We start from the raw sequence: 26,914 nt of genomic DNA, 5'->3' as shown, positions 1-26,914 counted from the left end.
TATATATATATATATATATATATATATAAACACAACTTCAACTGTTTTACTATGTTGGTAAATATTACAATGTATTTTACATTGGTTTAACTGTTAAGAAATGTAAGGCCAGCCCTTTTACTATATTGTGGCCGCTTGTTGCCGTGCAAAATAAGATAAAGAAAAAAATAAACATTGTAAAACTAAATTGTGGCATTAGTTCTACAGATTTACCTGGGAAGAGAAATGGCATTCACAATTTATTATTTTTTTATGGTGAAATATGATAATGAGCCAGCCCTGATATCTCTAAAGACAGCTCATAATATTTTAACATAAAACATGTAATAAAAGCCAAGTACCATTTATAACACCCGTGATGAAATGGATACCAGGTGGTGTACAAATATACCACCTGGTATAAAATACCATTTGAAATCTTTGATGCCAGTTGACATAATTTTACTGTGTTTTTTTATCTCCATTTGTGCATCAGTAAACTGCCACAGTGTGGGTAAAAAGGACTTGGAATAGAAATAAAACCTTGTGTCCTTCCTTTTCTATGAAGTGTGTGTATTGTTTAATATTGTTTGCGATGTTCTCTGGAAGAGCATCATCATCTCCACTGTTTTGAGCGGGTTAAGCTCCATGTGATTCTGACTGCACCAGTGGATCAGCTGATCCACCTCCTGTCTTTATGCTGACTTGTCATGGATCAGACCAAGACAATAATGTCCTATGTGAACTTCAAGAGTTTCACAGATGGGTCCGCTGAGGTGCGGTCAAGTGAGTAAAGAGAGAAGCGGAGTGCAGAGAGTGGGCAGTGTTCTTGTGTGGGAGATATTGCTGCGCAGTCTCAGCTGCTGCCGCCAGTCAGTCAGGAAGCTGTCAGGTAGAAGGCGACACTATGAGCTTATTAAGCTTGTAGCGGTGCATGTTTGTGTTGGTGATGATGAAGGTTGAGGTGAAATCCAGGAACAGGATCCTGCCGTATCTCCTTAGGTGGTCGAGATTGTGCAGGATGAAGAGTAATTCCAGGTTGACTATACAACATCTGCCAGAACTGTTTGCCCGGAAAGCAAACTGCACATACATGTCCTCAGAAAACCCAGTGTATGATGATCAGTCAGCTCATTCAGGTAACTGGCTACAGCTACAACAGAACTCCAATATGTGGAGTTAAAGTGAGTCTGAAGTTCTGGCTTTGACTGCCCAGTCTGGTTTCTAAAAGTCTAAATCAGAGGCAAAGAAGTTTTGTATTATGTTTTTTTTTTTTTTTTTCTGTCTGTAGGCTGGAATGAGGACTAGCAGATACTCCCAAAGTGGCCCTGGTGACAGTATAATATGTATGTTTTAAAGATGCATAGCAATGATCCCGTTTATTTTTACACATGGTGGAACCCTTTATTGTTGACTGTACCTTGGACATTTCTTGGAGAGTTTTGCTTGGTTAAAATTAACAAGAACAATGATGAGAGGGTTTTGTCTTCATGTCTCTTACAAGGTCAATAAGCTGCTTTTCAGCCTCTCGTGTGTAGAGATGTAGAAGGCATGGCCAAAACAAACAAGATTTACAGATTATAACAATGAATCCAGGTAAGGGATACCGTTCTTATGCAACACTGTGAAATTAGTACATGAGCCTAATTTCTGTAGGGACACATTCCGCCTCCTCTTTTTTTTTGTTTTTTTTACCCAAGAGCTCTGTGCTACATGACGCTTAAGAGTCCTTGTCTAGTGAAAATGAGTACAAGAATATGCAAAGTGTGGGAGAGAGAGACAGAGAAAAAGAGTCAGAGAGAGAGAGCAAAATACACAGGTTGCCAAAAGTGTTAATTTGACAAATTGTGTCTTTTTACAAAGTCTTGTTTTTAACAAATGTTAGCTGACTTTCCAGAGTAAATTGTTTTATCAAGTTTGCATTTCTACTTAGTCAGATGTCGGATATAAAATATGATAAATATTTTTATCGGAATGTCAAACTAACCCAGAGTATCTCACAAATATGTAATACACTATTTTTTGTTCTTTATGGTTTAGTTTGCAGAAAACACAGCAATTTCCAAAACTGATGGCATCGTGGTGTCTTAGGCTGATCGTTTTTAAACGGAGTATTTTCTGAACTTAACATTCACCCCAAAAGAAGGTCCTAGAGATTTTAAGAAAATGCAATCTCAAGGTGTGGAGAGGTTTCATTCAAAATGCCAAGTGCTTGGTACCTCTAGGGGGAAAGTTAATGAATCCCCAAAGTAAGGACAAGGTTTTATTTGCCTAGGGACAAGAAATGTCTATACTAAATTCAGTCCATTTCATTATTTTTGTTTGAAATATTCTGCAGTCTGTATGAGCTGTGTGTGGTGGTGCAGAACCAGTGCAGACTAACCATAGACCTATGGGGAGTCTAAACCCCCCACCCCTAAAAATAGTATAACTAATAACGTCATCATTGTCATTTGTAATCTTCAAGAGAAATATTGATCTTTTATAGCCTATAGCAATAAACCAAATTAATGAGGCAGACTATGATATACAGAATTGATTAAGTTTATCCAGTTCTACAAAATGATAAAAGGGGTTGAAAATTGCTGTTAAGGTTGACTTCAAATTTGTTTTAAAGAACCCTTAGGAGTACATGTTGCCCCAAGTAATAGCGTAAACCCTTAAAGAAGAATTTAGGAAAATAAATGAAGTGACAAACATGAGCAAAAATGTAGCACTGGAAGTTTAAAAGCACCACAGAGAGAGTCTGCCTTATAACTCTCACCTAAACTCTGTTCAGAGCTTCTGCAGACTCCCCTGTGGCTTACAAAATCTGCTGTTGTTCCCTGTACTTGAAGTGCCTCCTGTGTCAAACAGAAAGTTACTTTTATTTTGATCTCATCAACCTCAGAGGGAGGGCGTACTATATGTGTCCTGGTTTGTTAAATAAATTGTGTCTGGTGAATTATTGGAATCCTGCTGTCATGGCTCATTATTTATTGATATACAGGTAACGCATCTGAAAAACGACACAACAACTTGTTAAAACCTGAGGAGGTACATCAAAGTTCATGTTCTGCAATCCAAAGATAATTATATTTTTGTGGAAGCGCATTGCAATTGATGTATGCCTTGAGATCTTCCTTGATAACCAGTGGCCTCTGCAGTACTTTCTGAATAACAAAGAAATGAATCATTCAAAAGAGCGTTTGTTGAGTCCAATTTTTTATTTTTTTTTTTTTTTTTTTTTTTTATATGTTTAAACATTCCAATGGCATCTGTGAAGATATTCTTATATGTTTGATTTACAAACTGAAGAGCAGAATACATCTAACTCCATTTATTATTCTTTTATGTTGAGCCTATATGCAGGTTAGATAAGTCTTTTGCTCATTTTAAATTCCTAGTTATTATGTAGTACAGTGTGACAACATTTGAAAAGCTGTATTGAGTGGCTGAGATTGCTGTGGCAATATTTTCTGTGTGGTGTAGAAAGCATTTTGTGACATGGTGGAGAAAGACTCCAGTCAGCAGCTACCTAGAACTCTGAAATCAGACATATTGATGAATAAACTTATGGAGAACCCAAACTAGACAAACAACAAACATAGTGTGCAAACCCTGTCTCAAAGAGTGTACATGTTGATGATAAAACATAATATATTTTTATCTAAACCAAATTCAAGAAACACAACGAGATTAGCTAGTCAGCCAATAATTGTAAAAGTGTACTGTCAGCATATCCCTCCAACTCAGAGAGAGATGGTAATCACTATAGGTAGTGATTTTAATGGCCTTGGTTGTAGGGAATGCCAGGTGTTGCATATCACAAAAGACCTTGCTGCAGTATAAGCTCCCATGGCAAATTTCACTCCTAAAAAAGAGCCATGCTTGCACTCTTGAGCCAAACCAAAGCCCAGGTAAAACACTTATTGAGTAAATCTAGTGAATTACTCAATAAACATGATGTGTAGCAAGTCACTCATTTAATCAGAGGGTCGGACTGAGGGAGATCTGTTATATAGGAGCTCAGAAAAAAATGCAGCTTTTTAGATTATGGATAGATGTCTGATGCTTAGGGGTTCAGTTTGTGCTAATTAACTTTATATTGATTGATTATTAACAAAGAAACAATGTTTGACAAACCCAAGTTTGAGTCACAATGCACTCTTTTACTTAAGTACATAATTTAACTGCGAATAAGGACCAGTATTACTAGTTAAGAACAGCACTATCCCTTGACTTGACAAAAAAATGTCAGTGATTTTTTTTTTTAATTATTATTATTTCTTTTATAAAAAAAAAAATATTACTGATTATTTTATTTGAAAGCCAACTCAAAAATCATCACCAGGTCACCCACACAGGCACTAAAAGAAAGCTATTATTTGCCAAAACAGAAACAATCCCACAGCTGTCTGGTTCGGTTTATGAGATCGAATGGGACTGAATCCAAGTGAATTCAATTTGGGGAGATTTACAGGCTATTTACTTTTTAGGTTAGTTTTTCCTTTTAATATAAACACTATTAATCAGTGCCGCATTGTGGTAATCTAGAGGGCTTCAAACACAACCTTGCAGCTGACAGAAACCTCTCAGGGGATTCTGTGATAATGCAGAGTAATAAGTACTAAGAGCTCACTAATCACTTGGCCACATGATAAGACTATTAATCTTGCCGCCCATGCAGCTTAGCTCCAATGGACCACTGCCATTTGCCAGAGAAGGAAATATTAAAAAGCTTAAACATGGCAACTGATCACATAAGCTATAAAGCATCCCTACAGCGATCCATAGATGTCAAGAACCCTGTCTATCCATTTCCAGGAGCCCCGACAACATCCTTTTTAGTGACGATGGATGTGATTCATGACACAATCTGTACTAATACCCTTGTGTTCCAGCACCTAAGACTGTGTTGCTGTCATGACAAATCTTTTTTTTTTTTTTTCTTTTGAACCACTAATCAACATATCTCATTTGACCACATGATCAGGTGGACCCCTGAGGCTCTGGAAGCCAGAGGAATGTGATATACAGTCATCTGATAACTTCATGCAAGCATGTAGCACACCGTGATTCTGTCTGCATACGGCAGATTGTTTGAAGCCTGACTGTGAGGAATCTCTTCAGCATGACAACCCAAGCCAAATAATCCGGTTTTTCATAAAGTACTCTTACCACTGTGCAACATCAGCTGCATTTTCTTTTCCCTCTATCGGTTTTAGTTTACTAAGGGAGGTCCCCAAAAGCAAACATATGAGTAATTAAAATATTTCAAAATACATAGGGGGGGAACTAAATGTGCATCAGCGTAGTGTAGTGCAAAGTATGTGTACTGGAATTAACACAGCAAAACAAAACATGTACTTAACTATAGTTTAATTTTTGTCCTTGGACTCACATTTGGCAAATGTGCATCTAATTCAGTCAGGCTAAATAAAATATACTCCTTTTTCCATTTAATCTCTGTCATTTAATTAAATATCTACCTACCCATTTGGAAGCTTTGTTGCAATTAAGAAATTAAATATTTTCTCTGCTACCGAAGCTTTAATAGCCTGGTAAAAATAAAATAAAAAAAATAATAAATAATTTAAAAAAGCAGCCCTTTGTTCTATGACTTACTTCGTACAGCTGGTCTGAACCCTTAACTATTGCTGGAAGCCTGGACCTTGCACCAATTTAACGCTATGAGGCTCACATAGCATGAAACAACCATAAAATTAAAAGTATTTCAAAGTATTATTATGTGGCATACGCAGAAGTAGTGCATAGTTGAAAAGATGAAAGACATGACTTCAGTCGGATTAAAAATATGCGAATTAAAAGCCAATAATTTCAATACAGTACAATAAATAAGCCTTTTGTGGCTTGTATTACCCACTTTGCACCGAGTGAGATTTGATGTAAAGTGTGACGATCAATTTTCCAGTCTTTGGTGGGGTTTGGCAGGGTTTTTCAAGGGGTTTGTCATAAAACCGGCAGGTTGCCAGTTGGAACGCCCACTCCGTCTGTCTCAGTTATTTTGTCCTTGGGCAAGACACTTCACTTGCCATTGAGGTCATAGGGCCCGATGGCACTGATGGAATGGAAGCCACACCTCCAGCAATGTGCACTAGGGCAGCTGCCCCAACAAAGTACCAGCATGAGAATGTGAATTAGTGAACGAATGGGTGAATCACTGATTCTTATGGGGTGCAATCAGGAACATTATTCAGAATCAAGGACATTACCTTCCATGAGCTCAGCAAACATTCAGTTCTACTGGGTGTTTGCTAATTTCTGCTGCCACTAGTCTGGAGGAGCTGTGTGAGGGAGGTGCAGGGGAGAAGTGGTCTGTGAAGTGGAATCTAAGATGGAGACTGCAGCTTCAGGGAGGAGGTGGTGCTGAGGGACAGCAAGGGTTTAGACACCCCTGAATGACTGCCACAGGAGATTCAAGGTTTTCTCAAAAAAAATGCATGAAAGAATTAAAGCAATATTTTGGTTATGTTTTTTTAAGAAGGAGTAACAACACAGCATCATGTAAAGCTCAAACATATATATTTTTACATAATATCTCCATGTATCTGTATCTGCATCCGTAAAGATGCAAACACACTCTCTTATCACATACATATCAGAGATTTATATACATGCACGCTGTAATAGAAAGTGTTATGATGTGCTCCTCATCCCTACTTTCTTCTAGATTTGCTGAATACTGTAGTTTTATAAGGTTGGTCAAATGCTCTCTCATCTGTGTCAAAAACAGCAGGGAATTGATCCTTCATGCTTGAGGCCAATCTTTGTGTTACCGTCCTGGACTTATCAGGGTCAAAGCTATCCTCTTTACCATCAAATAGAGACAACACTCTTTTCTTAACAAAAGGCAAACAGTTGAGCTTTATGGAGATTTGTTGAGCTCCATAAAGCACATGGTGCATAACAATCCACCACTTCACGCCTTTAGTTCAATCAAGCCTCTCTTCTCTTTGTTGGGAAATACCCACAAAAAGTGACAACCTGCTGTCACAAGATCTGACTGCAACCTATAAAAGACAGCCAGAACCACTGTTAGCTAGAGCAGACTTGACAGACTCCCTTGGCTCTGTATAATTGCTCTCACCTTGCAAGGTTTTGATAAATCTGTTACTTCTTCTCATTGATTCTCTTGCTAAAGTAATTTTCTATGACAGCACACACAAATTAACATAAATTAATAGATTAAATTACTTTTACAATGTTTTATACCCATCAGTTTTGGATTCCCTCTCTTTGCTTAATTCCTACAAAATCTCAACACAAACTGATAAGCACATAGTTTTAAGGGTGCTGGGAACACATGGTTACTTACTAATTTAACTGCATTTCCTCCCAGGCCCTACCTTTCTTTTCTATTATTGAGTAACTTCTCACAGGTCTGCTCTTTATTTTGACCAACCGTTCTTCCCATTAACACTGCATAATTTATCTGTCCCTGCTCATGAAAAGAGGAAAGCATCCCTGTGGCATGACGTTCACACCATCACAGTCCACTGTGGTGGCAGGGTGGCAAGTATGGAATCAGTATTCGCTTCCTGCTACACACTGGATTTTCCAATAATGCCAAAAAGTTATAAACCGATATCATTTAACCAGGACACTTTCCTACATAATATTTGCTTAGTCTGCTATATGTTTTGATGCAAGCTGCAGAGGAGTCTTAGGCAATTATGCTATTAGGCTAACTATTTGTGACTTCTCTCTTTCAGCAATAGCTGTCAAGTGGTTGCTGTGCCATAAAGATCAGATTTGTGAATTGCAAAACCAATAATTATCAACAGATAATAATGTTAACAGATTTCACCACCCTAACTGCAGAAGCTCTATAGAGTTGCTTTGACCCACTTAGATGTTTTTCTGATTAATGTTTTCCTTGCCTGGTCTATCGCTTTGGGAGCATCGCCAAGTCCTGGTATGTTTGCAGTTGTGGCCTTTTCTTTCCATTGTTTGAGAATGTAATAAAAATAGCTTTCAATGAGAAGTCCGATGCTTTTTATTATTATTATTTTTTTATTTATTTTTACTGCCACTACTAGTGGCCTTTATTTACAGCAGATCAAATAAATACGCTCAAAATACATTGAAGATATTTAAAGGGCTTCAATGAGCTCAAAATTAAACTTAAAAGGCTAATAAGATGAATAAAATTAAATCTAAATTCTATGTTTTAAAGAAAATGAGGAGAGAGATAATCTCATATTCTGGAATCAGCTGCATCAAGAAATAACAGCCTCTGTGTTTGGGACTGCCACGCCACTTCTACACCATGTGCTATTAGATTTTGTTTGTTAATTTAACCCTGACTTACATGTTTTCCACAACTTCATCTCTGACTTGCCTGGTGTCTTCTTTGGTCTTTATGATTCTCTTTTCTTGTCATAAATATTCCCTAATAAACTTCTAAGGACTTCACAGAACAGCTGTATTTATACTACTAACTCATACAAGTTGACAAAATGTAGCATTTGTGACTTCTGATACTTCTGAAAATCTGGCAAATGGTTGTTTTGAATTTAGAGTTCTAGAGTAAAGGGTCTGCATTCACATGTAAGTCACAGTTTTTGGATTTTTAAATTACTTTTGTTTTATAACGACAGTCAAAGGGTATGAATACTTCAGCAATGCACTCACAAAAAATCTAAATAGTCTTGCAACAAACATTCATTGATTCATTTGCTGCTGTGTCATTATGTCGTACAGCGTTGTGGGAGAAATAGGTCACTAGACACAATGAAAAGTACACATGGGAAAGATTGGGGTCCATCAAAGGGCATTTTCCGCTGTTACACTTTTCAAAATATGCATCAGTGAAATTATTCAGCGTTTAGTTACACTGACCCATAATGCCCTGTGCCATAGTTCACTTTCTGCTTTTGGAGCAGTCATGAGTCCGCTTGGCATTTGCATATGCATTCAAACCACAGCAGAGTTCACTTTAGCTGAACCGAAACCGAGATTTTTAGGTGGATCAGGGTTTGCTCTTCTGGTCTACGTCAGAGTTAATTTGTTCATTCAAAGCTCCCCAAACAAAGTAGACTTTCCAGGCAAACAAACTAGCATTTCATTAAAGTGGACTAAAGCATGGCTGTCGTGAATGCACCACAGTGGAATGATTCAGAATGGCTCTCACTCCATACTACTACATTATGCCACCTTCAGAAATATTTTAATTTAGAGTCTTTGTCTTTGGTGCCTGTAAAAATTTTTTGTGATAACTTAATTAATTCAGAAACATAAATGTTTTAAAAGAAAGTCTCCTAGCTGCCATTTACGCATTCTTATTAATCAAATAAAATAGCTGGAGGGTTTCAGAGATGAATAAGTTGCTCTGATTTCATATTTCCTGCAAAGACTGTGATTAAGAAAAATGTGTATGAATACCAATGATTACTGATATACTGATGTTGAAACGTTCTTACAGGCATAAGATCATTTTTAAAGGCAACTTCAAAATGTATTTTGTGAAACTAGAGAGTTGCTTAATGTCTAAAAACGATGTCTGGTGAAATATGTGAAGGGGTAGATATATTTAAAGTGGCATTTCATCACATGAGCACAGCTCACCTGTATATTTTGTATCTGGTGGAGAAGCCCTGCCGGTTCTTCTCCACAAAGTCGATGTACTCTGGGGAGTGGTGGAAGGGCCCCTTATCTGAAAGGAGCCAGTCGAGAGGTCCCCCGGGTTTGTCATTAGGGAGGCTGGCTGGAGCAGCTGTTGCTGTCGCGCAGGGTCGTAAACACACCCAGCAATGAAGGCTGAGGCTGATGATGCCCCATAGAGCCATCAGCGATAGAGGGCGGGAGGGAGGGGAGGAGGGATGGAGGCTGGTGGTGATGGGGGGGCGTTCAGCAGACAAATGCACCCGTCATTACTTGGCTCGTCCACTGGGATAACCGAGGGACCTGCATCACCTCAATGCCCCCCAAACGCCTAGAAAAAATATAAATACACAGTTACCAACCAAAGCAACACGGCAACCAGAAAAGACACAATACAAGCAAGGCAACGAATGAAAAGCTGAAAAAACGATTTTAAAGGCATCTCATTGCATGCACAGGATGACATGTGTGAGGTGACCTCTCGTTAAGAGGTACGTTATCCATCGTCATCACAAAATGAATTACTATTACTAATTTGTCTGTAATGTTCAAATTTTGGTTTCTATTTTCAGTTATCAAGAAAGCACATTTTGTATGTTCATAAGATAATCAGCCTGATGGATGGAGTTTAACTAAAGCTCCTCACACCTGACACAGATGACCCTGCCTAAAATGCTAAAGGTCACAGCAACAATGTCACAATCCAACTTCCTGGCTAACAGTTCATCACAGCATTTATTATTAGGGAATTGCCCTGTCTCACTTAAAGCCAAGTTATTTATTTATTTTGCATTTCTTCTGATGCCTGTTTTGTAGGATCCTGATCCTATGTTTAGAAACAAGTGTACACACCAGGGAGCATTCATCATTTGCCAATCTCAAAGAAAATTGCTATTAAAAAAAAAAAATGAAGTTTTACTGCTCAAATAGTGTTTGTACAGCTTCAGGTTGCTTTGGTAAGCTGCCATAGTTCATCCTTAAGCCTGGGAAGTTTTAAAGTGAGAGAAATTTTCCATGATTTGAACTAACCAAAAGGCTGTTTTAGTATTTCTAAAAATAGTAAAACAGCCTTTACCTACAGTAAGTTTGCTGACAACACTGACTTTAAACTTAACTAAGTTATGAGTGAAGTAGAATTTAACACTTGGTTTATCTAAATATCCTTAGCTGAAAAAATGACTGTCAGCACTCGCTCTGCATATCAAAATTACGGCCATATTAAAAATGTAGTAGTCATTAAATTATAATATCTGCAACAATGAAATGACAGACATTTCTCTATTTGTTGGATCATGTCATGCATTGTTGTTCACTTGAATGATTTTGAATGTTAATGCCATGAAGCACATTTTATTTCATCCTTTTGGTTATAGGAATGTTTTTGTTTCACACTTTGAGAGAGTAGGCAGGAAGCTGTGAGAAGGGAGAATCCCCTTAATGCACAACCTGATTTATTTCACCGTTTGTGTGCAAAACAAAGATTGTTATTGTTCTCAGTTGGATATGTTTAGAATATGCTTCCATTTTATCTCTCTTATAGACAAAATAATTAAAGGAACAAATGGTGCTACTAACTTCATGCCTTCTGTTTTTTTATCCTATTCATTTCACTAATGACTCAGAGCATATCGGCTTAGCTGTGTTTCTCTCCTAAACAAAGCCACTACATCTATTTGCTCTTTAATTTTTTCGTTAACATATAAAGTGCTGCTGGACCACAGCGTCTGTGTGTTTGGTGTGTGTGTGCTCAGTCTTCTCAAGCTCTCAGTCGAAGCAAATAGCTGCTTACACAAAACTAAGCAGGTTTAAAAGGGAATCTTTTCTCTTCACTGTCAGCACATGATCTTTTGAATCAGAGATTGCAAAGTTAATGACTTGATAGGTTTACTTAATTAGAAGATTTTTTTTTTTTTTTAAACGATTTGTCATGTTATATGTCTAAGTTGAAACTGAAATGTATCTGGCTGAATTGTTCGGAGTCCATGAACTGGATTTGTTTATTTCGTCAAGTGCCTTGAAATTGTATTTCCTCTGAATCCACACTATATAAATAAACTAAACTGAATTTAGCTGATACAAAAAATAAAATAAAATAAAATAAACAGATTTATACTTACTGCCTTAGCAATTTTTAACCACAGTTAAATTGGCCAGGCACTTATTAAAATTATTATTATTATGGTATTTTCAGATGTCGGCAACAAAAGATATAGCTGAAAACTTTCACATAAACAAGACATTAAGTGACTTCTACAGGTACATGTTTGAAAAAAAAGATCCAAATTACTACTGACCAAGCCTCGAAGACTCTTGTAAACTTGTCAAATGAAAATCAGAAGCTTGTACACTGGGAATGAAAAAATGCTAGCAAAAAATTATTTCCAGAGCGTACAAAGTAAAAGCCCAGTTTCAAGCCGTCAAGCTAAAGATTCATGAACAGCACTGATGCTAGTCCACACTGGCCAACTATGCTCAATTTTGGAGGAACTTAATATTTGAAAAAGTCAGAGCAGCAGCAGAATGGCAGTGAAAGGAAGCCGTAACAGCAACAACACATATAAACTTTCAAGATAAAAATAAATTACATCTATTTAAATGCATGCAAGGAGTCTCATTTCACATGCAGTAAAACATACATATTTACTGGACACAAAGTGTATTTGTTAAATGAATAGACATTCAAATGTTGCATGTACTTTGACGTATTCCACACCGTAAAGCCTTTTCTAGCACAAACCAAATCTTCTCAAAGGGTTAAAGGTCCAGAGTCTGTGGTGGGCAATCCATGTGTGAAAATCATGTCTCATGCTCCCTGAACCACTCTTTCACAATCTGAGCCCAAGGAATCCGGGCATTGTCATCTTATAGAATATAGGGAAGGAAAAACTGGTCATTCAGTATAGTCAGGTAGTCGGCTGACCTCATTTTTTAGCATATAATTCTATTAAAACTCAGGACCTTCTTCCATTGCTCCAGAGTCCAGTCTTCATGCTCTCTTGAAAATTGAAGCCTTTTACTCTGGTTGGTCTCACCTATTAGTGGTTTTCTTATGACCATACAGCTGCTCAGTCCCAATCTCTTCAGTTCCCTTCACTTTGTGCATTTCTAAATGCTCTTATGGTTTCACTATTAGACATCACTCTGAGTACAATTGCTGTTTTTCTTCAATTTGATTTCACCAAATGCTTAAAGATTCCAGATTTTCTTTACAATCACATTTTTTCCACAAAGATGTTGGTTCAGCACTTTCCTTATAGTTTTTAATAATATGCCGGAAAGTTCCTTATCCAATTTTAGCAGTTTCTGCAATCTCTTTTTCTCTACTTGATGCATGGCAAGGAATTGGCCTCTAAAGAAGCTGTTGCCAAATGAAAGATGCAGCAATTATAAAACAGGAGGCTCGTCCATATTTGCATAGTGCAAATCCAAGTGGCCACTTATTTTGGGGGCCTCACAGTTTTTTACTCTACTCTAAACACTGTTTTTTTAAAGAGCTTGTATGAATAAAAATACATTTATAAAATAAAATAAAAAAATGTCATGCAAATCTTCAGACTGTTGTCCGGACAGAACTCACGTTAGTCTCTATCTCCGTATTGAGTCCTGTCAGTCAATTAATGCGTGTTGTTGTTTGGATGGTCTTAAGTCCAGTTACAATATTCTGATGACATTCTGTCAAGTTAAGTCAACCATGTGAGCGCTTGTGAGGAGAGCACGCTTGAAAAATCACCTCACTCCGACAACACGGTTGACAGCGCAGGCAGAATGCACAGCAGTTGGTGGAGCAGAGGAACATTTACAGGTTAAAAATGTTAGATCACCATTCATTATGTGTTTGTGCACTGTCAGAGAGAGGCACATGGGTTGATTATTGAAATGTTAGTATGAAGGAGAACTTTGATTTAATGGTTTTAATGAGATTACATCACCTAGCAATTTGAAAATCAATTTCAATCTGATGTTATTTACTAGAGTCAGTCTTTATGAGCATTTCTATATAAAATACCTGTTTCATTTGCACACCAAAATGTAAAAATGAGAACTAATTCTAAGCCTTTTATCTTTTTTTCCAGGAATGTTTTAAATATGACTGCTATCCTTAGTTTTTATATATATATATATATATATATATATATATATATATATAAGCAATACTTCTATAATGCAGTTCTAGTGAGGATTTGGAATGAATGGAGAATTTTGGACAGAATTTCCAAAACTAAGTAACAAATCTAAAGATGTAGGTAATACCTTGAGGTACATCGTAGAACATTTCTAATTTGTTGGCCATCCACTCTTTTCCCCACATATTGTTTGTATGATGCTTTTTTTATTTGGCCCTCAGTTGCTTTAAAAATAACAGCAACACTTTTCTAAACTCTGACAATTTAATTGTGATGTGATGATCCCTGCATTTTGTTTAGTTGGGGTTTGTTAGTATGTATTTTCCAGGCACATAGTACCATTATGTAGCACAATCAAGTTACCATGTTACCTTCAGTTGTTATAAAAAATACTGTATATAACAAACATGACTTAAAAGAAATTTGACATTGCAATTGGGTCTCTGTCTCTTTAAGAAGCTTGTGTTCTTTCCAACTCTCCAGCTTCAGCTAATTTCTGCTACAGCTTATCTTGAGAGCTCAAGGAGCAGCTTTTACAGTAATAATACAATATTATTATGTAATGCGGAAGCTCGGTAAGGAGACTGAAGCTCTGGGGAAGAGATTCGTCTAAAAGGCAGCACTCGGTTACGCCACTTGTTTCTGTACCCAGAATGGTTACCAGGGGAGATTTAAGTATTTCTCAAACATGCATGAAAGTATTAAAGCAATAATCCAGGTGTGTTTTGGATGAAAGAATAACATTATTATATGATGTAAAGCTCAAAAATGTCGATTTAACATAATACTGTCCCTTTAAGAGGTAGTAAGCATGCTTTTAAATGAGTCTATGATTCTGTATTAAGAGTTTTTTTTTTTTTTTTGGTCTACTTTAAGGAAATTTTAAATGTCATGTCATGTTTTTACTAGTTATATATGGAAAATCATCATAATTAATAGGAATAAAGGCTTGAAGGCTAGTCTCTGTCAATACTGAATTGTTACTGAAATACATGAACTCTGCAATAATATTGAAATTTATTGAATATGGCTGTCCTTGCCTCAGCCCTTGCCTTTTATGGACCTGGTTTTCTTTGTAACCATTTTGTTGTTGGTGCACTCAGCATTGTGTATTTTGATGTCTAGATTTCACAGCAACAAAATCAGCATGTAAGACCTTGCTTTTTTATTTACCCTGTGTACATCACAGATAAGAAGCAACATTGCCTTTACTACAGAATTAAACAATCTGGTAATTCTATGAAAACCTAAAATATGCCATCATCTTTTATATCGTGGTATTCTCGGCTTATAAATAGACTCTATTTGTAAGGAGGATGCATCGTTAACTTTCACATGGCTAGATATTTACATGCACTTTAAGAATAGGACAAGCATCACATATTATAATACTTTCACTGTTGAAAATTAAATGACGATAAACCTTTTCTTTTTCTCACGTTACACCAGTAAGAGCTACAAAAATGATCCTTGACTGTCCAAGAACACGGTGCCAACAGTGATGTATGAGGGTGACAGCAAAATGTTTTGGGATTGCTTTGCTGCAGAAAAGGACTGCTGCATTTCACACGATGCACTGTGTCAGAAAAATAACATTGCATGGAAATGTTTAAGCAACATCTCAAGACATCAGCAGTAACAGGTCTTTGCTTGTATGTTTTAAGCATACAAGCAAATTTGTTAAGTGGCTGTATGAAAACAAGTGAGTGTTTTGGAGTGATCTTCAAAAAGCCCTGTTCTCAGATGCACAAAAAATTTGCAGGGAGACTTGAAAGAAAGGCAGCTTGAAAGCCTGACTGTAGAATTGACGACCAGTCCTGACTCCAAAATCCAAAATCGCTAAAAAAAAAAAATACAATCAATTTGACATTTGCGATAATAATAATAATAATAATAATAAAATCGTAATTAACTGACCTGAAATAGTCACAGTAAATAATTGGATTAAACCCTTAATGTTAACCCTCAAAACTCTGACATGCTAGTCAGTGGATCCATTGGTGTCGTACCCCTTATGAAAGTACAATACTGAACTTTCTGTTATACAAATGTAACACATTTTTTCACATTTGCACAAAAAGCTTTTCAGATTTTCACAGCATTGGTTGCAACTTAGAATAGTCCCAAATTCTGTCTTTAATTACATCCACAAAACATATAATTAGAAAATAATCCATGGCATCCATTCCTTTGTTTTGTGGCACAGTTCATTGGCTAGATTACACGGAAAAGGTAAATCTTAATTTGGTGAGTACTGGCAGAAAATGAGATTATTTTATTCAAAGTAAGTCAGTGTTTTCTGAGCACTAAGAAAATCTTGCCTGTCCGTGGTGTTATACATCAGTCTTATGAAGTGGATCAAAAGATAACTCCCTATAATTAAATTTTTACTTGGCTTATTGCCCCCCACTTATCTTGATTGCATATGTAGAATCAAATTGGAAATAGCTTACAGTCAATGAGAAAATACCTAAGGAAGATACATTTGGAAACAAGTCTGCATACTTATTTATATATTTTTTTTTTAAACCTTTTGAAAATTTGAATTCTACCTTACTTATACATATAATATTAAACACAGTCTAGGCGATAAAGCACAGCATAGAAATTTAAAAGAAAAGTGGAAAGAAAAATGCTTTTCACCATAAAATAAAACAACCATATTCTCTGCAACGTCTCCTTAGCTGCATTTTTTTTGTGGGAGCAGTAAAAGAGTGAGTGACTACTTTAACAGCTTCTGTTCTCATACTAGCGGTACTGAATAGTTTATTCGCACTGAGACAGAGGGAGATCTGTCTTCCCAGCATTTCTGTTGTCTTCTGCCATGCTCTCTGTTTGAGCTCAAGTATCTGCCTCTTTTTCAGCATATGTTTCTTTAGCAGGAAAGAGCCACCCTTTGTGTGTATTGTCAAAATGTGACAGCAAGGTTATGGGCAACAGCCTCACATTGTTTGTTTTAAGAGTAGGTTGCTCTATCAAAATGTCTGATAATGAATCAATGAGACAGTGTAGCTGCATATGTTCAATTCGCTGTATCACAGGTAGAAACTTCCTTAGTCTACATGGTGCATATTGTGTAAAAAATGTGACCTTGCACAAAGGGAAATGTGTAGCATGTTAATATCAAAACACAGCACAAAGGTCACATTAAAACACTCTTTAATCCGATCAGGCCCCAGGCAGCTATCCAAAAGCTGATGCAGGGAAATTCTGCCATGTCTATTCTCATCAACACCTTCTTCCGACTTTTCATAGTCTTTGTTTTTTCTGGTTGTTTCTTCTTCCCTCAAACAGCCCACATTCCTCTTCTGCAATCTCAAATACGTCTGAAACCCAGTTGTGATTCACATCCACCACATTTTACACGCTTACCGTGACAGTTTTCCCAGCATGTAGGTAGGTACAGTATTACATTATTACTCAAATAAAGTTATCTGCTAAGCCTTTATCAGCAGACTCTGTACTATCAGATGTTCGGATTTTGAAAGAGAATTATGTCAAATTTCTAATCTTATGCAAACATTGCTTTCCATCTATCTTTCTTTAGGCAAGAAAACCCTTAATCTAAAAAAAAAACATATCAAAAGGTTGGAGGATAGAACAGGATGGAAATTTCATTTGATGCAAAGCACAAGCACTGGGGCTCCTGTAAAGCCACTCAAATATAATTTTGCACAACGCGTGCCAGCAATAGCCCAAGGCTGTTCAGATATGCTGAATAAAAATGAAAGCCATTTTTTGATGGTGCAAGGTCCTCTCAATGGACTTACGACAACAGTGCAAATGATGAGAAAGAGATTTCCCAGACACAAATATAATGAAGATTTGCATCCCCTAAGTATGCAGATGCCAGTTCTATTTTCAGTAAAAAGCAAAATAGGATGAGCTGCAGCAAAAGCAGCTGGGTTTTGTTTTCCAAACCATGAAAGGGCCTGTGCTGCTTTGTTTTCAGTTTGGCAGTTGTGCAAACATTATCACAATTACTCTACAAGCAGTATTCAAACTTTTCACTCAAATTATTAATAATAGGAGATACTCCCTCCATCTCCTTTTCACACCATATTTTTACTACTGGCTCAATCCTTATAGGCTAGCTGTGTTTCTCCTCGAGATAAAGCTAAGTTAAAAATTGTTCCTTCAAACTATAATAACACGCCTGCTCATCATGAGGGTTTACTGCAAAACCTCTGACTTGATGCAATCAACATGGTTTTCAGAAAACTTTTTTATCAACTGACATAAACAGCTAAACTTCAATGCACTTGTATAACTTGAATCGAATTGTAATGTGCGTTTTTGAATCTATCTACCCGATTAATTGAACCGATTATATATTTCTGCATATTTATTTTATTTGTTTATTTTCTAAATTATCATGAGATGTTTACTGTGAATCGGCTGACAATAAACATAATTAAATTGAATTGAGCTAGGACTGACTTTAAATTGATCATCATGATAACAGGTTAGACGTTTGGTGTGTTTAAAGGAAGTCAGAAATTTGGAAGACTTGCTAGCTTCGTCTGATTGTCACACTTTTCCACCTGAGCAGTTTTGTCTCACTGGAAGTAATTGTCCCATATTTAAGATGTGATGAATGCAGAACTATGACTAGTAGTGGTAATGTTTTTCTACACCTTTAAAAGTATATATTTTTTATTAATATTATGGACAGAATTACTCGTTGAATTAAATATGTCTATATGGTTTTGTGTACAATATAACTATGTAACTTATGTGTATGTCGTTTTTAATATGGTCTACCCTACACAAATACTGATGAGGACCTCAAGCTTTAACAGTCACCCTTTCGCCACATTAAACCCGAAGATGGGCTTAAGTAAATGTTGGTTTCTTGTGCACTTTACTTTTGTCAGAAATGTGAATCCATCATTATATATCATGCTTTCGAGCTGACATCAGGATTTAAGTTATAAAATTATCTTTCTAAATTGAGGGTGAACATATGTGTCGCCATGCACACCACGTTCAGGGTTGTTATCCGATGAACTGACGGTTTGTCCTGTGTAAGTTATCCTTCAAACAACACCTGACAAGGTCTTATATATTCCAACAGGGAAGAAATATGTATTTGGAGGTCTTTCCTTGTTCCGACATGAAACCGAAAAGGTGGTATGAAACAAAAGGACATTTAAGTGACTGCCAGAAATGGATCTAATTCTACAACTTCTTACACCTACCACTCACTACGACAAGAAGATTCATTCAGTGTTAACTGATGAGTAGGTAGTAATCTAATTATATATTTACTTAATGAAAAATCCCCACTTCCTTGAATTAATTGCAATGTTTTGTCTTCATTCGACCTAAAGGCCCAGCAGATCAATGGCCCACAAAAAAAACTGTTATGTTGTTTTTTTTTTGTATTTTATTTTATTTTATTTATTTATTTATTTATTTATTTTTTGATGACATACAGGGATATACAATTGCTACAAAAACAGGCTTTTTTTTTATAAGTATTGAATTTTACATTTATGGACAAAACAACATCTAAACAACAGCAGTATGTTGATGGCTAATTGCTGTCAGATTAAATACTGTTTAACCTTCCTCAAAGACAACCTGATTATCAGGTTGCGACCATTAAAATCATTTTGCACCTATCAATAATCATGTTTGCCCAACTCAAAAACAATTTAATAAACCACCAGAGAATGAGCATTTGCTACAGATCACAGTGTTTTATCAGAAACAGTAAACCTGAAAAAACGTTCAATCTGCTACTCACGTATTCTGAAAATGGAGTCAAATAATAGCACTCTGCTAAGGCAGAGCAGCTTATTAGGCTCGCTCTGCACTTAAATGAATTACTCACCTGAAACAACATCAAGTCGAATGTAAACATCAAAAATACTGGAGAAAAGTCAGCTCAAGTCCAAATGGCACTCTGGAGCATTCAGTCAGCCCAGACTTTATGAATGTATAAAATGCGAGTCAGAGGAATGTTGATGGAGGAGAGGGGATTTTCCCAACAGCTGCACATGCTGCACTGGGACACTAGGTTGTAAAAATATCACATTAACTCAGAGGTGCTTATTTACTGGGAAAAATTCAGCCATATCTTCTGAGTTTCTTTCCAGTCTTTTTACATTTTAGAACATATAATCAAGTAGATGTCGGAATTTGAAAAAAAAAGGTCTGCCGCATTATTTATTAACTGAAGTTTGAACAGAAGCCTGATTCTTATGTACTGTTACATGTTACTGTCACCAACCATGTGGTTTTCTTTGTGATTTGAAATGATACAGGTACCTCCCAGAAGTGCTAATGCAGTGCTAAAAAAAAAAGAATTAGAATAAAACATATTGTTTTTTGTTTTTTTTTATAAAATATAAAATAAGTATAGCATATTATTTAAAGTGAAGAACAGAAATAACAAAATGCGTCCACGAATGATCTAAAGAAAACGTTTTTCCTCAAGGCAAAATGTTTTAAAAGAAAGTCAATAAAATGATGAGATGTTGAGCCAAAGGCACTTTTCATTACAAGCTGTGCTGGTAGTTACACATGGGTTTGACGTGCATTGTATCCGGCTGGCATGTCCTCCGGCAACCTGAAACATCTGTGTAAAAATCAGTTTCTTTGTTGATGTAACATTTTCCTTCCAAATGATCAAGACGACTGGAATAATACATGTTGCAGGTTGAGTTCAAAGGCTGCATCTGAATTGTTTTTCCAACATCTTGTGATTAAAAAAAAGCCTTTTCATTTAATACAATTCAACTTTTCTGAGTGAATGATAATACCTGACATTTAGGGCTTATCCCAAATATCTTTAATTGAAGCTGATTTCTTCAGCTCATTTAACAGTGCAGTCAGTTTGACAGAAGGAACATCCTAAAAAAATCACCTGCTGGGTGTTTTTTAAAGAACCTGCAATGCTTATAATCAAGGAATTTGTTTGTGTTGGCCAAATTTTGAAGCGAGTAGCCAAAATTACATGTTTCCTCTAGAGATAAAGGCTTGGCTACTGACTGTATTGTCAGACCCTGACTCTCAGCCTGTCTTCAGGAGGTTACAGTAAGCTTGATGAGATGAGGGAACTCCCAAGCTCAATCTTTTTTTATTTTTTTTATTTCACCAGCCGTTTTCTTTAGAGACCGGAACAAAAAAAAGAGCATTCAGCTCCTGAACATCTGCTCACGTACTGGAGGATGCCAGCGCAGCGCTGGTCACCTACCAGAGCCTTGTTTGTGTGTGAATCTACCTGGCTGCGTGGTTTCTCTGTGTCCATACACATGACTGGAACACTCCCCACCGCAGATCGTCTTTGTTCACATGAATATGTGCAAATTGAAACGAGGCACTATTTGTGATATTTCACAGTTGGAACACATTAAAAGGAAAACAATGATGGAGAATGAGATGGCTGTGAGGAGAGCGCTTTGCAGGAGGGGATTTGATTAAAATATTTCATCTCAATGTTTTTTCTTCCAACAGGATCCGCTTTGTAACTTGTCTGCAAGTCAGCCCTTAAACCATCCTCAAAATAAGGAAACAGGAACTGATAAACTTTAAAACTTCCCTTCCGTGCTGACTAATGAGGTTTTTGGCCCTAATTAACCCAGTTATCTTCTCTTCTACAACTGTCAACAATACCTCTCATACCAGCACCAGGGGTAAAACACAGCCTTTGTGAAATTCTAATACGACTGCCAGTTGCACTCATCCGGCTGTCATACGAAAAATAAATAAATACAAAGGATGAGCTGCTGTGGTGTCCTGGGAGGAAGACTTCAAAGGCAAGAAATGTCACCATTAAAAGTGCTCACATGCAGGCTGCTAAACACACATTTACAAAGCTGCAAACATGCATTTATAATCATTATACACTAAAGCCCGAAGCAAGAAGATACGAATCAGAGATATGTGGATCAGTGGAAGGTCAAACGAAAGTTTGAAGTGTAATGTGCAGGATGTAGCTGTGGGAGGATGGGACCTCTGCACAAGCAGTTGTGCAGGAATGACTCTGTGTCTCCTAATTGATTTTTTGGACATCTTGAGTTTTTGTAGATCCAATTAGCAACAGGCCAGTTCTGCAAGAATGGTGCACGTTGATCTTTAAAGCACATGAAACACTGTTTTCTATCTTGTCATGTATGATTGTGATTGTTCTGTTCTCTGAATTGTGCAGTATTGTGTATGTTGTCGGGCTACCCTTTCTGTGAAGCAGGTTGTGACATCTGTGTGAAAAGGTGCTCGGTAAATCATCTTTACTTACTTATTATGCTGGTGTTTTGCAAAGCATGTGCCACACAGGTCTAAACAAGACAAAATGAAGGAGATTTTGCAAACATCAAGACCTGTTATGTCTTTGGAGTAGTGTGTTGCTTTTTTTCCTCCTTCTTTATGATCAGGTACAGAAAATTAACCTTTGTTGTAAACAGTTTTCATTTTTGTATTTTAATTTGTCCCAGGTACATTATGTTGAAAACGAGAATAGGGTAACAGTTTTTATCACATTGTATGTTTCATTTCCAGCTGCAACTATTCAATGTCACCACGTTGTGTAATGGGAGAATGAATTACATTATTACTGGACTATTTTTGTGATTTAAATGTTGCAACAGAATCTCTAGCAGGGCTGCACTGAGGCTGTATGCATTTGATGTAAGAGCTATGTTCCAGTTTTGAGAAATTCACAAAAACCTGTGGGAGTCTGGCTTATGTCATGATCAAATTTTATATGCTAGAGTATTAACTGTGTGTGGGAACTCGTTATAATTACAATGTTTTAACATGCAAGCAATAGCATTTTTTTTTCTTAAGAGGCTTTTTATTTTTTTATGACAACACTTAAAGGAAAATATATATGTATTTTTTTTATCCTAAATCATTGCAGATCTCTATTGACTAGATTCAGTTAGCAAGATACAGCCTAAAGTATGCCAAAAATATCCTCCCACCATTTGCACAACTCCCACCAGGTTGAACTGCTGATACAAGACGGCATCAGTTTTTCATTTTGGTGAAGCTGTGTAAAATCTGACCAGTTTCCTGTTGAAAGCAGCAAAGACATGTTATATGGTCTTCTGCTGCATTAGTCCATCTACTTTAAGATTTGAAATGTTGGAGGTGGCCCTGTGTACGTTGGTTGTAACTAGTGTTTTTTTTAAAACAGCTGTTGCCATACCAACCTGAGCCAGTCATATTGAGTAAATTAGAATATTTGTCCCGATAGGTTGTTTGCAAGACTAAAAAGTACCTTGTGAAAATAACCTTTAAGAAGGCATTAAACACTCTTTTTTTTTAATCCCACAATTCTGTTTTTTAGTTAATTTTTAATAGGTCCATTTTAAATGTCATGTTTTCTTTAGCTGTGAATATAAAATCATCATTATTAACATAAATAAAGGCTTTCAAGCATCCACCTGTGTGTAATCAATCTATATAATGTGTTTCAGTTTGTGATAAAGCTCCTGGCATAAATTTATGTTTTTGAAAAATCTAATGTATTGAATGCACAAATTTGTATTTGATCTCTGACATCAACAATGCATTTTCATGCAGGGCACTGCTGCTCAACGGACATTTTATGGTTTCTTGAACTATTCTCTATAAGCACGAGGAGATGGATGAGCATACAAAAACAGAGGTTTCAGAAATTCTCTTTGCCTAGCCTGTCTGGCACCAACAAATACCGTGACACATTTTAAATCACTTCAATGCCCTTTTTTGCATTCTGATTTATCTCCCAATTTCATTTTCACCACATCTATGTGGCTGAAATTTACTGCTACCATGTGACTGACTAATTCACTATTTGGGTTAATAAACAATTTACCACCTGTAATTAATAAAAGGGCCGATGAGTGTAATTCCGCACAACTCTAATTCTCACTCACAACTCTAATATGCTTTAGCAATAACAATAACACCAGTAAGCTTTTCCAAACGCATTTAACACTTTCATCTCAGAATGATAACATCTCATCCGTTCTCGTGTTAGGGACAATTTCACCAAAACACACAGTCAGACCTACTCCTCTCTCACACTAACCACCCAGAGCAGTATTTGAAGGCACAGAGAGCCACATTAAAATGAACAAGCAGTCAGCCTGGCTGCCACACTGTAGAACAGAGAGAATGGAATTATGACCCGAGCTGCAATAAAAAATGCTTTCTTTCCTGATAAGGATACAATTGCTTTAAACAGATGAAAATAATTATTTGGAGATTTACTAATTGGCAACTGACAAAGCACATTGAAGTATTTGTTCTTGAGTGTAACTGTGGTGCCAATATCGGGGTGAAGTAAAAGTAAAGGATAATGTCATGTGCTGTTCGTTCATGTGGCTGCCATATCTACTCTCGGTTCTGCATAAGAGATGGAATCAGATAGCAGAAAAACCAAAAGCGAGCGTCATTTTCACAAATCCACAGTGTAACTCTGCTGTGGCACACTGTGTCATTGTGTTTAAGGAGCATAACACTGTGCTTTTGAAAAAAAAAATCTAATCTGATCTTGAAAATGTCAGAATTTCCTTTTAAGAGCCAGAAACTTGACAGCAGACAACTCCCAGGCCAACAGAGAAACATGGTTCAAATAATAAATAAAAAAGCTCTTTCCACATGAAATGGAGACCCGACTGGAAAACCCAGAAATCTAACAAAGAAAATAGCAACTAAATTGTATTGTAAAAAAATAAAAAAAACGCCTTTGTGTGAGCTAACGGAGAACCCTCCATTCTTTATTTACTTGGTTTTCGCAAGTTAAAACTCAGTGTTTACCTCGGCATCTGTACTGTAAATCTTAGAGTTGAGGTACATAAAAGCTTCAGACAAAAGCTAAAAGGGGAAAAGGTCGCTTTAATAATTGCAATTCAGACTGTAAACTTCTCACTTGTGCGCTTTTTTTTTTTTTATAGTTGCATATAACTGAGCGGCAGAGAGCAAATACAGAGAGTGACACTTCTATAAATCACAGTGAATCCCAAATAGATCTCTTCTAGTGGTGGCCTTGTGTGAACAGGGACAAAGGTCCATCTTAAATTACAAAGACCCATTCCCTTCTCTCTGCTTGTTGCTTGCTTTTCTGTTTTGCTGGTGTTGTTCCCTGCTACAGTCCAGTGGTCACCAGAAACCACCAGACATAAATAACCAAACAACCTTCCTGTTATGTTTCTTTTTTTTGTATAATTTAATTTTAAATGAAGTCTACCCAAGCATATTTCACTAAATAAAACTGGTAATTTAGAGTAAAAAACACTGTTGTTTTTGCGTCTGCCAATCTCCAAGATGTGTTTCTACAAGCAATTACCAGTTGTGTTAGTCAAAGAGACATTTTAGTTTAATACCACAGCTGTTCTTAATGCGAACTAATCTATTTTAATGTCCAGTCTATCTCAAGTACCTCAATGAGATTTTTTCTTTCACCTCTTTATGATGTTCTCCTTTCCTTCCTTTACACTCATATCTTTATCTCTCTCTCCCTGCAGCCTTTCTTTTCAATTTTACATTGAAGTAAAACTCATTGGCTTGCTCATTATCATAGAATAATGGGCTGTGGACATTCAGCATATCCTTACAAAACTTGACCCTGAAATAGACCCCGAACCCCAAAGCTTTTATGACTCCAATATTCTCCCTTTCAACGTCTATTTTAAGCTCAGATTTTACCTCAATCTTCATACTCCCACCTACAATTAGACATCAGTCATGGTTAGCTTTAATTCGAAGCGTTCAGCAGGGGCTGTTATTCACCGCACTGAAGAGAAAAAAAAAAAAAAAAAACGTATTGGGCTGTCTATCCAAAAATAGGCTGGAGAACCCTTTTGCAGAGCATTATTTGCATTATTTGCAATTACTTGGGTACTCTGTGGGAGGAGGCTGGCAAAGCTCCTTTTTATTTCCTCCCATTTCTTCCTTCTTTTGCCAGCCATCAAACATACAAATGGTGCTGCATTCGGCCCTATCAGCCTTCCAACACTAAGCTGTAAGAAGAAGAAGAAGCCCTCTAAAGGACGTAATTCCTGCCTCAGGCATTATTCTCAAGTATACATGTGCTTCAACTCAGGCACACGTTTCATGTAAAAGCAGTTTGCTAACTCAGTTGGTCTCCTCTCATGTGTACAGTATATTAACTTCAAAAACAGAGGGCGTTCTGTTTGTCGCCCTGGTAAACAAATGAACTGACACAAAACATGGGACACAAACATATTCAACCCAAACTCATATCTTAGGAATTGGTTATTTGATACTCAGGACGTGTGCTGACTGTGGTCTTGCTGACTGACACATAGGAGAGAAATCTGTCTCTGCACTGAAGGAGACAGTTTGCCTTTCAGGCCTGGATGTGGTAAGGTTCACTGGTCTCCGGGGATAGATAAGGGACACTTGAGAACAGAGAACCAGCTTTGGCACTTCGGTGCAAACTCAGCCAGTGGCAGAGAGAGCTGCTGCAAGCCCCTGTTTTTTTTTTTTATATATATATTACAAAGCTCTACAAAAACAACAACCCACTTTTCCCCAGTGTCATAAAGTGTCTTCAAAATATGGGTTTTATGTTTAGAATACTACCAACAACACCCAAGCCAAATTGCAGTTTTGCCAGAATGATTACATTTAAAAATCCTATTTGCTTTCTTTGAGGGCTTTTGGCTCGCTATCACAGCCTCCACTGATGATCTCATGAGGTTACTCTGACTCAGATTCCGCCTTTGAGGGGGACGCTTAAGGGTGAAATGTATAATTATCAAATCAGTTGGAGCTTTTTTTTTTTTTTTTTTTTTTTGGGAACAACAGTAGGCAGGTTCCTCTTCACTGCTGATGCTGTGCAACCCCATTTATGTCCACACATCAGTGTTGGAGATCTGATTCTCCTCGGGTGGAGAATGCCAATACAGCCTAAGTAATATAGATTAGAGATGTTTCTTGGAAAGGCAGATAAAGGCTGGCAGTGTTGATGAGGGGTGGGGTGGGGGCGGGAATAGGTAGGAAGGGGGGGGAAGAAAAAGAGTGTGCTCATATAGATCAGGCAAGCAACACTTGTGTGTATACATTTGAGAAGAACCTCAGAAAATATAGAACTTTGTGCACATGTGTGAGTCTGTAGTGGAGCAAATGTGGCCAGCATTCTAGAGTCCCTGCTTATTTTGTGATCAGGAACACAATATCTCATGCATAAGACAAAACTCCAGAAAACTAAAGAGCAATTATCCCCCCCCCCCCCCCCCCCCCCC

General features: G+C 37.0%; 1 protein-coding gene across 1 annotated transcript in view; it reads right to left on the bottom strand.

Annotated features, from left to right (window-relative positions):
- Positions 1-26,914, bottom strand: part of LOC106954154 (BMP/retinoic acid-inducible neural-specific protein 3-like) — a 61,692-nt gene that overhangs the window by 30,433 nt on the left and 4,345 nt on the right. Inside the window, exon 2 of the mRNA XM_015043433.1 lies at positions 9,550-9,916. Coding sequence (XP_014898919.1) covers positions 9,550-9,770 — 221 coding nt within the window. The 5' untranslated portion in view covers positions 9,771-9,916. The remainder of the gene's footprint in view (positions 1-9,549; positions 9,917-26,914) is intronic.

The sequence above is a fragment of the Poecilia latipinna genome, unplaced genomic scaffold (genome assembly GCF_001443285.1).
Source record: "Poecilia latipinna isolate Pla-1442-1.1 unplaced genomic scaffold, P_latipinna-1.0 Scaffold632, whole genome shotgun sequence".
NCBI classification, from domain to species: domain Eukaryota; kingdom Metazoa; phylum Chordata; class Actinopteri; order Cyprinodontiformes; family Poeciliidae; genus Poecilia; species Poecilia latipinna.
This window is presented reverse-complemented; position numbering and strand designations above follow the sequence as displayed.